At 34.6% G+C, this 15144-nt stretch overlaps 2 protein-coding genes across 3 annotated transcripts in view; both read right to left on the bottom strand.

Moving 5' to 3' along the window:
* Positions 1–406: 406 nt before the first annotated feature.
* eci1 (enoyl-CoA delta isomerase 1) lies at positions 407–7968 on the bottom strand. The gene is made up of 7 exons (NM_001305584.1): positions 7846–7968; positions 7341–7463; positions 5051–5178; positions 4818–4964; positions 4216–4337; positions 808–986; positions 407–715 (listed from the first exon to the last, which is right to left on the bottom strand). Exons 1-7 carry the CDS (start codon positions 7883–7885, stop codon positions 549–551), a joined length of 906 nt encoding a protein of 301 aa, NP_001292513.1. The 5' UTR covers positions 7886–7968; the 3' UTR covers positions 407–548.
* Positions 7969–9464: 1496 nt separating this feature from the next.
* Positions 9465–15144, bottom strand: part of arhgdig (Rho GDP dissociation inhibitor (GDI) gamma) — a gene marked incomplete at its 5' end in the record, with an annotated part of 55348 nt that continues 49668 nt past the window's right edge. For both annotated transcript variants that reach the window (NM_001423647.1, NM_201157.1), the window contains 2 exon segments: positions 9465–11418; positions 13961–14024. In NM_001423647.1, the coding sequence (NP_001410576.1) occupies positions 11201–11418; positions 13961–14024 (282 nt within the window). In that variant the 3' untranslated portion in view covers positions 9465–11200.

Here is a 15144-nt window from a genome sequence, read left to right as displayed (position 1 = left end):
ATTTTAAAGCATTCCACAATCAGAAAGTAATTTAAACTTCATCTAAAAATGCAATATTATCATTACTGATAACTTTGGACTTGTGTTTAGATTAAATAGACAATCAAGGTGAATCAAGAGACTTCTTTTAAAAACATTTAACAAATTTAATGTAAGTGAATGTCGTTAAAAAACAATTTGCACATTTTTAGTAATATGTGTTCAGTACTTCAGCAATTAATTTAAACTATATAAAATACACAATTTTATTCTATTTTAAATTAAGTAGTTATGGCAAGTACAGTAAACGGTTGTAAAAATGTAAAAAGAATGATAAACAGTTAATTAAACTAACACACACTCACACACAATTCAAGTTTAATCTAAGATCTTGTTGTGTAATTTAAAATTCAAAGACAATGATCCATTTTTTGTTTTAAAAGTTTTTATTTACAGTACAAACAAATAAAGTAATCCTCCAGCAACAAACAAAAAGGATAATGTGTTATCCATTGACGCTCCTATACTACATATAAGGCAACATCAACAACAGGCACATGTTCAGGTCCTTAGGACTTCTTCTTCTTCAGCATCGCCATGTACATGCCAAGAGATTTCTGGATGGAGTCTTTGGTGATGAAACTGACAAAGTTTGTGGTGTCGGCTTCTCTATTTGCAAGAAGTTTGTCTACTGTGGGTTTTCTCATCATAGACTTGCTTATCTGACGAGCGTGATCTGTGTGTAATAACAAAACAATGTACATAATCAACATATAGTAACTATAGCTGGAATAAATAAACGTTTTGGAGAAAGTTATTACTGTGTACCTGGAATGGCCAACCATTTAGTCATGGTCTCAGCTGCCGTGCTGAGAACTTTATCCTCAGGAACAAGCTCATCCACCAGACCAATCTTCAGGGCGTTTGGAGTATTGTACAGTAAACCCAGCTGAAGACCCTTCTCAGTTTCTCTATGGCCCACAACGTTTAACATGGTGTCCTTAAACCTAATTCACAAAATCTCTTTAGTACCTTCCCTTTGTACCATCTTCATTTGATCCTTAATGGACGTGTCAGTCCTAAATTTAAAGCAGAGTTCAGACTACATGATTTCAGCCCCAATTTTGACTCTCCAACAAATGCCTGAAATCACAGGCAAATTGGTGCCCGTTCACTTGTGTTTCAATCAAAGATTATGAGTATGAACTATCAAAGATGTGATCTGAGAGAATTGCTGATGAGTTGCTGATGCCCGTCAGATATTTGGCACGCTAAATATCTGGACCTGTCGGTGAGTCAAATCCTGTGTGAAAATAACATTGGCAATAACCTACAGCCAATGAGAGAGCAGCATCCACTAGTATGGGTATCTGCAGGCCAGCAGGAGGTTGAGGGAGAAGTTAAAAGGGTTTATTTTCAGCTTATTTGGACCCAAGAAATGGAGGAAAGACTCCCCTCCAACATGAAGAGCACCCATGCTGTTCGATGCATCATCTGAGCAATATCACAACCGGGTCGAAAAAGAAAAACTTGAGGAAAAATTGTTAATTTCCTTCAAAAGTCAGGTGAACAAATAAGTACATTTTCTACCCCAATAAAGGCTTCTATATGTAGTTAATAACAAAAGATATACTACGTCACTTTGCATTGTTTCCATGACACTTCTCGCATGCATTTGGCTGTGAGACGTAGTTTGGACAAAGATGTCGGTGGTTCTTTCCATTTTAAAGTCTTGCAGTGTGAAACCCTCTGTCACCCATCTATTTTGCAGTGTAAACACATCACCGACAGAATGCTACCCCAGATAGTCAGGCAGTGTGACACAACTACTTTAAAAATCATGCAGTCTGAATTAGGCATGAGAGTCCTAAACTTTTGCTCTAAGGCCCCGTTTACACTAATGCGTTTTAGTTTGAAAACGCATAAGTTTTGCTACGGTTACGCCATCCGTCCACACTACGCCGGAGTTCTCGAGCGCCGAAAACGGAGCGTTTCGAAAACGCTGGAGAGGCCGTTTTCATTCTGAAACGCAGCTGCTCCGTCTCAGTGTGGATGATGGAAAACGGAGACATTTGAAAACGGAGGCGGGGCTGCAGACATTCGCCTCTCTGATTGGGGCTTTTCCTGAATATTAAGTAGCCTAACACGCACAGTTCAGTCCTGCATCTTCTCCGTGTAAGTTAAAACTTCGCAAGTTTGATCATGGCTGCAGTCTCTTCTTCTCAGTTTGATATGGAAAACAGACTATACCGAGGACACGGGTAAATCTTCAAAGGGAACAGTGTACTTTATAACTTCATTCACATCACCCTGGCTACGTTGTTTTACTTTCTCAACAATAAAATGTAAACATGATATAAGGAACTGCCTATTTTCATTTTAATATTAACAACTAAACAGACAGCAAAAATGTTGAGGCGCCGTGCTGCAAATATGAGCGTCATCTTCACTGTGTGCATATTTATAACAAAACGGAGCCTACAACAACTGCCTCCTTTCAATTTCAGTGAAAATACGAAACACACCCTCTCTTTGCTGAATATCAGTTTTAATCGATAATGGCCATTATAAAAGTATAACATACAATAAGTTTATACATTATAGGAAATAAAGGCAAGCGATCAGTCAATATACAGAATGTACGTGCTTACATTAATCATTAACTTATCTTTGCGCTTAGCCAAAACACGTTACCTGAGAACAAGTAATAGATTCCAATGTCCAATGAATATGTCGTTAAATAAAGACAACAAGATGAAAGAAATATTCCGTTTAATAAATATAGTGAGGTTAGATCCAGCGGGAGATGCTTGATGAGAAGTCCGACTAGCACAGCTCTCATCTGGGTAGATTGGCTACAGCGCTTGCCTGAGAGTGTGTGTGTGGTCACGTGATGTGCGTTTTCAGCGTTTTGGTGTGGACGGAGAGCAGTTCAGAAACGCTGGGTGAAACGCGAGTGTGGACGCGGATCGTTTTCATTCTAAAACGCCGTTTTAAAACTAAACCGCACTAGTGTAAACGGGGCCTAAGAGTATTTCACAAAGAATTTTAGAGCTAAAACTAACTTTTAAATAAGTGAAACTGATTAGAAGTAATAAAAAGGTCACTTGAACATTATTTTGACCATAATGAGTTTTCAACAAGTTATTCAATTGTAGAGGTATTCCCATTTGGTAAGAGATAGGTTTTCATATATTCATATATTTATATTTACATTTATTTCAACATACACATAAATATATTTATTCAAATAATTGTTTAATTACTACAAATGTGGCCATGTTAATGTGTTTTTCTAAATATATACATGTAAATATATATTTATAAATGTAAAATATGAAAGAAAAAAACGTAGTGGAGCATATAATGTTGAAGATGTCTATAACATTCAAAAGCAAATAACATGTGTTTTTAGGATGCAATTCCTTTCTTAGCCTGCATTTTAAAATCTTTGATTATAGCAAACACACTATTGTACTCTATAGAGTTTTTATTAATAAATCTCTGTCAGAGACCCCTCGTCTCTCTATCCACCAATCTCTCTGTGTATAGTTAGTAGTCATGCTAACATCCTCCATAACAACAAGGTCAACCCTGCATTTACTCTTAATCTAAGACTTCTCTCTAGTTTGTCTCAGCATCTTCATGAACTGGTTTTAAGAGAAAAATCTTGGCTAACGATTTACTGATACTTAGGAAAACTCTAAGTGGAAAATAAAATGTTTTGTGAAAATGTGCACAGATCTCTAGATCAAATAAAAGGTCTCTCTACATCAGGGGTGCTCAATCCTGTTCCTGGAGATCTACCTTCCTGCAGATTTCAGTTGCTACCCATATCAAACACACCTGCTTGTAATTATCAAGTGGTGTTCAGGTCCTAATTAATTGGTTCAGGTGTGTTTGATATGGGTAGCAACTGAAATCTGCAGGAAGGTAGATCTCCAGGAACAGGATTGAGCACCCCTGATCTACATGTTCATACTAAATTATATTACACAAGAACTCTAGTATAATAAGCTTTTACATGCCAATTTTATACTTATTGATGGCACTCTGAACATATGACAAGGTATGAAGTCCTTTACATTTTACGAACATACATTCAAGCCTCTATTTATGAGATGAAAATTCAGTTTGGTTTTTGACTGATTTATGAGCTTACCATCAATCCAATTACTAAAATTTAATTTGGGTAAGTATGGCTTATACTTAATTGTGAAAATTAATGATACTCACCAAAAGGGTGCAACTATGCCAAGTTGTGTTTCATTGAGACCAATGCTATAGCGAGGGTTATCAGCCATGATCCTGTAGTCACAACACATGGCCAACAAACAGCCACCAGCAGGACTGTTACCCTAAAAATTAAAATAATTCATTCACAAATTAAATTTCTGTATTGTGCTTTTTTTTAATCACACTTCAAATCTTCACATTGTGCATATTGTTAGGCTAATTTTCAGTGCCATTATATTCCTTTCACGCTTGTCAACCAGAAATGATTTCTGAAACAGTTAAATCAAATGCAGTCACCAAGGAGTACCCTTTAAAATACTCTCTGTGGCTGTTTTTTTTTTATTATAAGACATAAAATTCAGCTTTTTTATCAGTGAAAGTCAGGAAATTTGAAATTGGGCTTAAAGTAGGAACCCATTTTTAAAAATAATTTACCATTTGTAAAATGTCAATAGTATTTGCAATATTGTAACAAATCAATCAACTTCGGAACTTAGAATGAAATTAGGAATCAAAACAAAGCTGAATCAAAACATAGCCCAAATGTGTTATAATACAGCTGTACACAACAGTACACAAAACAAGAGTACACAGCTACTCACATTGATAGCAGCGATGGTGACCTTAGAGGACCCATAAAGCTTCAGCCATGCCTCCTGGACGGCCTTCCAGAATTCAGCGCAGTGCTCTGGACTCTTTTGATACATTTCCAAAATATCAAGGCCTGCAGAAAACACCTTTGGCTGAGCCTGTAACAAAAAAATAGCACGGTCAACAAAACAGACATACAAGCTTAAACTAGATTTACCCAAACAATATGTTATGGCCAACTTACAGATGTTATGATCACACCCCTGCAGCTTCTGTCCAGCTCAAGTTTTTCCAAATTAATAGCAAACTCAGTCAAAAAGTCGAGACTGAGACTGTTGACTGGAGGACTTTGGAACTGCAGTACAGCAACGCCTGTGAGAGATTACATTACTATGACTATCGGTTTTTGATAATTGTGTGTAGTTGTAGAGTAAAAACATAATTCATGCACATGTTGTTTTAAAGAGCCCCTATTATAAGTTTTTTGAAAAATACCTTGCATGTAGTGTGTAACACAGGTCTAAGTGAAAGTGCACTGTGTTCGAAAACAATTGATTCTTAAATGAAGGAGTCGACTCAGAGTAAAATAAATGATTCGTCTTGTGTTCGGATCTTTTGCCGTCTGGCATTGACATCGAAGTCATCGCCAAATATGAAGTGCTAGATCTGGTAAAACGTGATCGCTCCTTTCCCTTCAGACACTGGCGGAGTGTGAGGGATTATAAGATTAATCATAATGCGAAGATTACAATCACTGAGATGACGAGAGATGCGGCTGTGGTAAATAAACAGTTAAACTTAATTTAATACTTAATTTATGTGCTGTGTTTGTTCCTGTCATTTTTCTGATGATTGATACAATAACCTATGCTGCAACGTGGGATTGACCTGTCGTTTATTATTAAAGGTAGGACCAGCAAAGAATACTAATGTATTTGACTTTGTCAGACCTAGACAGGACCTTTGGTCACTTACTGTTACAGTTCATTTAAACCAGTTTCTTCTTGCGCCGGATCACAAACTGTAAGTGCAGAAATCAATGCTAAGGATTTTTTCTACTGGCCCGATTGGGCCAGCAGTAAAGATTTTTACTTGCCCTGCCAATATTTTCACTGGCCCCACCAAAATAAATAAATTTATTAAAAATAGGAAAAAGTTAATAGCTATTTCTTAGCCACGTTCAAAATATTGTGTCAAAAATGTTTTGAATTAGAATTTAAAAAAATGTTAATAAATGTATATGAGCAAACCGTTGCGTTGTACCCACGTGAATGTCTGCTTCCAAGACTTCCTTTTAGCCTCATAATTTGATGTTGACGTCACTTCGCTGTACTGGTTTTTTCCAAGTTACAAAAAAACAAAATGCTCACAACATCCAATCAGATAAGAGGAACCAAAACGGTTTCTTGATTCTAAGACTGTATTCATACACAATTGACAAATAGTCACAAGCAAATTTAACTTTTGTGACAAGGCAGCACAGATCGGGCCAGTGACAATCCTGTCTACTGTCCCGAGTGCCTCGCATGCTGGCCCAGGGCCCTCGGGCAGTCCTTATTGTTGAGCCCTGAAGTGTGATTTAAATGGTTGCCCCCTTGTTTTCTGTAGTTTGCAAAATATGTATTTAATTGTGTTGTAACTTGTAATCGCTCCATGCTGCTTGTAATGCATCTCTCCAGGTTTATTGGAGCTATTCACATGTTGCCTCCAAAACCACATTGAAAATATGCCATGCTTCTTCCTTTACTGATTTAAATGCGTTTCTGTGCTCGATTCCCTGCTATTTGTCATTGCTTTAGCCATCATCAGCTTTTCTTACACACATGAGATGCGCTGATGCGGTAATTTTTCAAAGTAGTTCAACTTTTGCCACTGTGTGGATTAATACTGAATGTGTGTCATTATTACTTGGCATTGTGAATAAGAGTAGAGTAATATGCTGGTGTTTTTTTTTTTATTATTGCATTGGGCTTACACACTTACTCTATTCCGTCTTGCACTGAACACAGTCAACCCATCACAACAGACTGGGTCATCGAACAAATGACCACAGATTAGCATCATGTTAAGGAAAGGTTTGGGAACAAATCATTTGGGAGTCGTTGGGATAATTAGATAAAAATAAATAAATATTATAAGAAAGTGTTTTTTTGACCTTGCATGCATATCAGCCTGTTGTTGGAGACTCCCAAAACCAAAATATGACCTTTTATAATGCATAATAGGGGCTCTTTAAATGCACAGTTTACCAAAAAATGTACTGTCTTTACTAAGTCTCAAGAGGTTCCAAACCACTTTATTAGTTTATTTTATTTTCTGTCGAACGCAACAGAAGATATTTTGAACACAGCTAAAATCCTGGAACCATTAACATCCATAGTTGGGCAATCAAATACTTTGGTTTCCAGCTTTATTTAAAATATCATATTTTGTATTTAACAGTAAAAAGAATTGTCAAACAGGTTTTTAACAAGAGAAAGACGAGTAAATGATGACAGAATGTTCAGTTTTGGTTGTTACCCCTTTAATCTTACCGTTACTACTGTCCAGGTCCACTTTAATCTTGGAAGATGTTGAATAATCGTTTTTTGACACAAGATACCGAAGAGCACAACTTCTACCATGACTGCTGTTTCCAGAGAGCAGTGATAGAAATCCTGCAAGAGAAAGCTTACATTTTAAATGCAAAACTAAAGGTCCTGATTTATTTGACTTTGTACTCATCTGTAAACATGGAATGTTACTCTAATACTAAAGCTGTGCCCTAAGAAGAGGACGTGGCTTTAACACAAAACACAAAGATGAAAGAAAACACACAACATAATTTTTGTGTCATGTGTCGACTGTGTTTCTTTTCTACATCCTATCTTTCATAAACATTACAGGAGGTTGACAACTGCTTTGTGCTGCTCTGACCTTTGTCCCAATTTCTCAATGCATTACAGCATGCACTTAAGTCAGAACATGCACTTAAGTCAGAACATTGTCGCTGCACAATACAATCCAGCTAAAGTTTAATAACGGACGAAAAACACCTACCAGGATGGGTGAACTTGGTGCAGCCCCTTAAAACCGACATTTCGAAAGCTGCAGATATATCGCTGTTGCTAAATGCAAACTTTCGTTCTGCGTCTGTGTGCGCGTGTTGCCAGATCTTAAAAGAAAAATCGCTTATCTGTACCATCAAATTGTTTTTTAAAATGAGTCTTTCAACAAAATGAGATAATATTTACATCTGGAATCTTTATTACAAATAATCTAAGCAATATTTATGAATAAAAGATGAGAAATGCTTGGCTTAAAGTGATAAAAACACTATTTAAAGAGGACATGGCAACACAGTGACGTAGAAACAGTAACATCGTGTGGCTGGTGAGTATGTCAATCAACGAGACAGCCAATAAGCAAATACGTATGTGAGGCAGTTTATTATGATTGGGCATTTTCGTCGTGAAAGGTGGTAATTCATTTATTTTATTTCCGGCTTAGTCCCCCCTATTTTTCCGGGGTCACCACAGCGTGATGTACCGCCAACTTATCCTGCACGTATCCCCACAGTCCAAAGACTTGCAGTATAGGTGAATTGGGTAACCTTAATTGTCCGTAGTGTACGATTGTGAATGAGAGTGTATGTTTAGTATATGTTTCCCAGAGTTGGGTTGCAGCTGGAAGGGCTCTGCATAAAACATATGTTAGATAAGTTGGCGATTCATTCTGCTGTGGTACCACTGATTAATAAAGCGACTAAGCTGAAAAGAAAATGGATTAATAAATAATTTTGGGTGAACTGGTTTTTGGACTGTTATCATTATTTATTTTGTTAGATAAGCTCCAAATTTGGCTGCAGTACTGACTAATGTCTTTGCACAAGTATAATATTGTATAGCTTCCAATTAAAATATGAATTTAGAAGAGAGATTTGTGAGGGAGTACTTATATGCTGAGCACTATAGCTCTTTTGAAGCTTTTTTTTATGGCTTTAACCCCAGTAGCTACTCCCTTTCGCCCTAAAACATTTAAAACCAAATATACCAATAAGGACAGGCCAAACTTTATTAAAAATACAAGATGAAAAGGTTTGACACTTCAGAAGCGATAGAATATTTTTTAAGCAAACGAATAAGAAAAAAAACTGACTAAATCTCACATTACTGCTTACTGCAGTGTCCATTACATCCAAAATGAAACCCCCCAAATAACATTTCTACCACCATGCAATAGCTACAGACTTCACTAATGATAGCATCCATTTATGAAAACAGACAACATGAATTTGAGAAAATATACATCATATGTGATGTGGGATTTCGTCAAATACATCATACAATCATATTTTGACCATGGAGTCACACAGTTATCAAAAATGACAATACACAAAAAAAGCTCTCAGCTAGTCTTTTGTGTGCTCTCTCTTGTTTGTTTGCCTATTGCTAACTAGCTCATAGCTTAACTAGCTAACTTAGCATTTGCACTCTCAGAAAGGCATTTCACATGCAAGTTAAAAAATTTTCAATGGAACTCTGAAACATTGTCTAATATTCCTGAATATGATAGCAAAGTAAAGATCCATTCAAAAGAAACCAAGATAATATGAACGTGTGAGATAAAACATGAGTGATGGAGATGGAAGTGTCAGGAAACAAGCATCAGCGGGCACATAAACAATAAAATGTATTTATTTTGGAATGACAAATGAAAAATATCTAAGACAATCTAAAATCAGATCTAGATGGAGAAACACGGAAGACAGTTACAGACACCTGGACAGATCTTAAAGGCAAAGTTCTCCCAAAAATGACAATTAACTCACCGCATGCTTGCGCTCTGTTGTCGACATGCTTAGCGCAAAAGGGTAATAATGTTGTAAATAGTGCTCAGTTTCTTGCATTAACGGATTGTTGTGCCTCATTTAACTTCAATGTACTGACAAGAGCCACATGTATTCATTTTGTTTTGACGGTATATGTTTAAATTTACTCTCAAAGTACCAGTAGCCATTAAGTTGCATTTAGACTCACTGAGGGGCATCGTTTCAAGCTAAAAATCTTCTTTAAATGGATAGTTCACACAAATTGAAAATGTATTGTTATTGTTTAGTCTCAGTCAAGTAGTTCTTAACCTGTTTAAGTTTCTCTTTTACTTTTTAACACAAAAATATATATTTTAAAGAATGTTAAAACTGGTAACTATTGACTTACATAATAAAAAAACAAATATTTCCAACATTTTTTAAAGTATCTTATTTTGTGTTTAACAGAAAAAGGGAACTCAAATGAGTTTGTTGGATGTAAACAATGAGTAAATATTCAGTTCTGGGTGAACTGTCCCTTTAAAGTCCTACTGATGGGAAAATAATCACATTTTGGGTGATTAAACCCAAAATGGGTTGAGCAAACCATTAGATTTTCATTTTTGGGTAAACTATCGCTTTAAACTCTTTCAAGGAATGACAAGGGTGCTTGACTATGGGCTTTCCAGCTGAAAAGACCAGCAGATCACCAGATTTTTATTTATTTATTTTTTTTTACAAATCTGTTATCAGCAAGTTAGTGAAAAATGCTGCTTGAGCAGCTTATAAACAGCCGCTAGTATTAGCTGGTCTTTTTCGAATGGGTTTAATGTTAAGAAATACCTAATGGACAAGCAACACTTAGTACAAACCACGTCCAACACATGAATTACTCAGGAAACAGCAGGCTGATTACGTCATCAATAAAAGAAACGAGCCAATGCGGACACGATGGCTTCACATTCACACATGCACTGATCTGACTCTTGATGAACTCAAAATGCATCGCAAGAATACATACACAGTGATATTTACATTTACAGTATACACCAACCTGAGCGTACAGGCAGGAGGAATTTCATTTGTTGGTTATCGAAGGGACAGTTGACTCCCAAAAATAGAAAATTTACTCACCCTCAAGTAATTCCAAACCTTTATGAGTTTCTTTTTTCTTCTGTTGAACATGAAAGAAGATATTTTAAAGAATGTTGGAAATGGGTAACCATTGACTTCAATAGTATTTGTGTTTTCTACTGGAAGTCAATGGTAACAGGTTTCCAACATATTTCCAAATAACTTCTTTCGAGTTCATCAGAACTCTGATACAAAAGGAAGGTGAGTAAATAATGACAGATGTTTTTCAGTTTTTGGGGTGAACTATCCCTTTAAGTACTAAGTCGCCTCTAATACCCTGCCAGTCACTGTACAGTATGTCCTCAATGTTGATTACAACTAATATGTAAGAATATCTTTATTTTTTTTTCCATTTTTTAATATATATTTGACTAATTATATAACCATAAGCAAAGCCGACTCCAGCTGCACATCTAGCTAGCCTAAGTCTGTTTGAAACATCAGTGGTGTCACTGTAGATCTGGGAGAGACTTAGAAGGGTCTTTCCTCTGGGCCGTCCCAGTCTTTTTTGATCAGCAGGTTCCAATCCCATGACAGGTGGTCTGTCTTGTCGTCGTCTGTGAAGAAGGATTTGATATGGTAGGTTCCCCGGACAATCATGCCTTTTGGGGCCTCCTCCACAGGGGTCATAAACTCATGCTCCTCGGCTCTCGGACCGTAGCTGCCTACCATATAGACCGCCTTATCCACTAAAGAGGAACAAAAAAACAACAATGATTTGAAGATACTTTTTAGGTATTCTGTTTATTATGAGACACTACATATACTATATACAGTTAAAGAATTATTAGCCCCCCTGAATTATTAGCTCCCCTGTTTATTTCTCCCCCCAATTTCTGTTTAACGGTGAGATGATTTCTTCAACACATTTATAAACATAATAGTTTTAATAACTTCTCTAATAACTGATTTATTTTATCTTTACCATGATGACAGTGAATAATATTTTACTAGATATTTTTCAAACAGCTTAAAGTGACATTTAAAGGCTTTACTAGGTTAATTAGGTTAACTGGTCAGGTTAGGGTAATTAGGCAAGTTATTGTATAACCATAGTTTGTTCTGTAGACTATCGAAAAATATATAGCTTAAAGGGGCTAACAATTTTGACCTTAAAATAGTTTTTATAAAAAATAAAAACTGTTTTTATTCTTGCTGAAATAAAAAATAAGATTTTATTTAGAATAAAAATATTATCAGACACACTGTGAAAATTTCTTTGCTCTGTTAAACATCATTTGGGAAATAATTAAAAAAGAAAAAAAGCATATTCAAAGGGGGCTAATAATTCTGACTTCAACTGACTTCAGTATATATATATATATATTACAATTAGGGTCATTATTTAATGCATTTACTAACATGAACTACATATGAACAATACTTGTACAGCATTTATTAATCCTAATTTAACATTTACTAATGCAACATTAACATCCAAGTTAATTTTTGTAACATTAGTTATTGCAACGTGAAATCAAAACATGAACTAACAACGAACAACTGTATTTTTTAATTTCAAGTAGCGTTAACTAACATGAACAAATACTGTAGTAAATGTATTGTTTATGTTATTAAATGCAATAACTAACATTAACTAATACAACCTTATTGAAAAGTGTTACCTAAATATCCTACACACACACACACACACACACATATATATATATATATATATGAATTTTTCTAATTATTTGTGATTTGTCTTATGCTACATAGATATATTGGCAATAACCAAAAAATACATTGTATGGGTCAAAATGATTTTTTATGCCTAAAAATCATTAAAAATTGAAGTAAAGATGTTTGTTAAAGTATGTTAAACGCAAGCATTGTGCTAATTTTCAACTGTTAAAATATGAAAATGGAATTTTTGATTAGTAATACGCACTGCTAAGGTCATTTGGAAACTTTATTCTTTACTATTCGGTCATAACAACCATACATCAATGGACAGCTTAATTTATTCAGTTTAAACATTTTTCTAAATTAAGGCTTTTTTATATGCTTATGATTATATTTAAAACATATATTTTTGTGGTCCAGGCTCACATTTATTGTATTATTGATCTATGCTCTAAAAAGTTTTTCACGTTATATAGTTCGTTTGTTTTAACCCAATATTGAGTGAAATACGGACAAGCTGGAATATTTTTTATGTTTAAATTAAATTACATTTTCAAACAAACTATTGGGTTTGACCATATTTGCCCCAACTTTGGGATAAAACAACCCAGCATTTTAGTGTACATTTGAAACAGCAAAAAGTTAATTTATTTGTCCAATTTATAATTTATTAATTTAATATTATGTCACTCTTTTAAATATAAATGTAAACAAACCCTTCAAACATTACATTTTTTCAGTTAAAATCCTTTATGAATGTAGTATTTATCATTGTAAATGTATTTTAAACATGAATTAATAAAAGATTTAGATATTAACAAGGTTTTATATTAACTTGATTCAAAATTAGGTGGTAGTGGTATCATGATTTTTTTTTCTACATAAAACAAACTCAATTTTCGTATTATTCCTATAATCTTACCAAGTAAAATTCTGATATTATTTTAAAAGAATAACATAAATGTAATTAAATTACATTTCCAGTGCATGAGCATCATTTGGGGTCTGTCGTGACTGCCTGTCTGTGTGTAATGTAGGTGGCTGGCCACCCTGTAATTCTCTATGCAAGAAAAACCCTTATTCATTCACTTTCGATTACAAATATAAATGTCTATAGTATTGTCTAATTCTGAGCATTCTTTGAAACATGAATAGCTTATCATTGTTTTTTTTTTTCAATTTTTGACAAAAATGAAAAAGAAGAAGTGGCATTACCTTTTTTCTTATCCTATTTTTTCAACAAACTTCCATTTTTTATACATATACCAAGATACAAAACATTGGTTAAAAATCAAATTCCTAATCCAAATGAACACTGATCTACATTTGGTAACATCTTGATTAAATAGTATTACAGCTGAACCACATGTTCCCATATAATAACAGAGTATTAATATAGATATTTATAATACTACATTATATTATAATATACAGTATTTCTAGACTATAGGTCAAATATGCATTTAAAAAATGTATCAGTTGCCACTATGGTAACTGTATGATGTTGCTTCAGACACATTAAAACAGCACAAGTACACAAAGCTCTACATAAAGCCTTGACAGCAGAAGGAAAGCATCTCAATTCAGGACTAGATATGCACTCACATCTGAGTCCTTTCTTGTAGGTCTGATGCACATATTTCAGTCCAGACACGATGTCCCTGTTGACCTAATAACAACAGAAGGCATGCATTAGAATGAATAGTATACGTTTAACATGTCATTATCATTCACAAGACATTCAGCCTGTTGTAGCACCGAGTCGCCAGCAGAGGTCCTGACTGAGCATTGAAGGGACAGCTCAACCAAATTGAATGTTTACTCACTATTTACCCACCCTCATGTCATTGCAAACCTTTATGAGTTTATTTCTCTCTTAAAAACAAAACAAGTTAAAAACCAGTAGCCATAGATATCAGGACGTACAGGTTTTTAACATTCCTCAAACTATAATAGGTGTGTAGGTGTGTGTGTTCAACAGAAGGAAGAACCTCAAACAGGTTTGAACAAATGTGAAAAACAACTGTAAAAAAAAGTTCCTGCTGTCTTATTTTTTACACTATAATACCTGAATAATTTGTACAAATTTAAGTAGGTAGAACATAAAACTATTAAGTTGTCCCCAAAAAAGCTTAAAAATTGTGTTGTTTCAACTCATTTTAAATAAGTAGTTTAAACCTGTTAGCCAGCACCAACTTTTGGGGATTTACATCAACCTAAAATTAAATAGTAACAGTTCTTCACCCCAGTAAGCTATAAACATAAATTGTTATCATTGGAAAGAAAACACTTTGAGCTTTACTATGGTCCCTCTAGAAAGTTTCATGCTAAAAACATAAAAAGTTTTACATTACGAAGTAATAAGTAATGATAAAATAAAATTGTATTGTGTTCAATATTTGTTTTTTTCTAACACAAACACAGGAAAACATTAATGATCTACAAAAAATACACGTTGAAAGCCAAGTGTTTCATGAGTTTATATTTTAAATTTGATGAAGATAGCAAGCAAAATGAGATTTCAAAAAGTTTTTTGAGGCTATAGCGGTGTCCTTCTCTCCCTCACCGTCAGAGGCACTTTCTCAAAAATGACCTTCCCAAACTAAAACAGTAACAGTTGCTGAATAATTTGGTCTACATTCACAGTTCATGTATCTTTGGAGAGAAGACACTTTAGGCTTTACTATCCATCATCTATAGTTTATAATGCTCAAAACAAAAACAAAAAAATGCTTAAGTAATGTAAAAAAAACGTGCACCGCACGTATTTTTCAAACTAATTGATGAAA

The sequence above is a fragment of the Danio rerio genome, chromosome 3, assembly GCF_049306965.1.
Source record: "Danio rerio strain Tuebingen ecotype United States chromosome 3, GRCz12tu, whole genome shotgun sequence".
Lineage (NCBI taxonomy): Eukaryota > Metazoa > Chordata > Actinopteri > Cypriniformes > Danionidae > Danio > Danio rerio.
The sequence above is the reverse complement of the archived record's forward strand: the minus strand, read 5'-3'. Positions and strand labels throughout refer to the sequence as shown.

Bases quoted from the DNA above. Each gene is read 5' to 3' on its own strand.
- eci1 (NM_001305584.1), bottom strand. From the start codon at position 7,885: ATGTCGGTTTTAAGGGGCTGCACCAAGTTCACCCATCCTG. The intron at 5,179-7,340 runs GTAAGATTAAAG...AATCTCTCACAG, and splicing joins GGACCTGGACAGTAGTAACG to GCGTTGCTGTACTGCAGTTC. The intron at 987-4,215 runs GTGAGTATCATT...TTTGTGAATTAG, and splicing joins GGCATAGTTGCACCCTTTTG to GTTTAAGGACACCATGTTAA.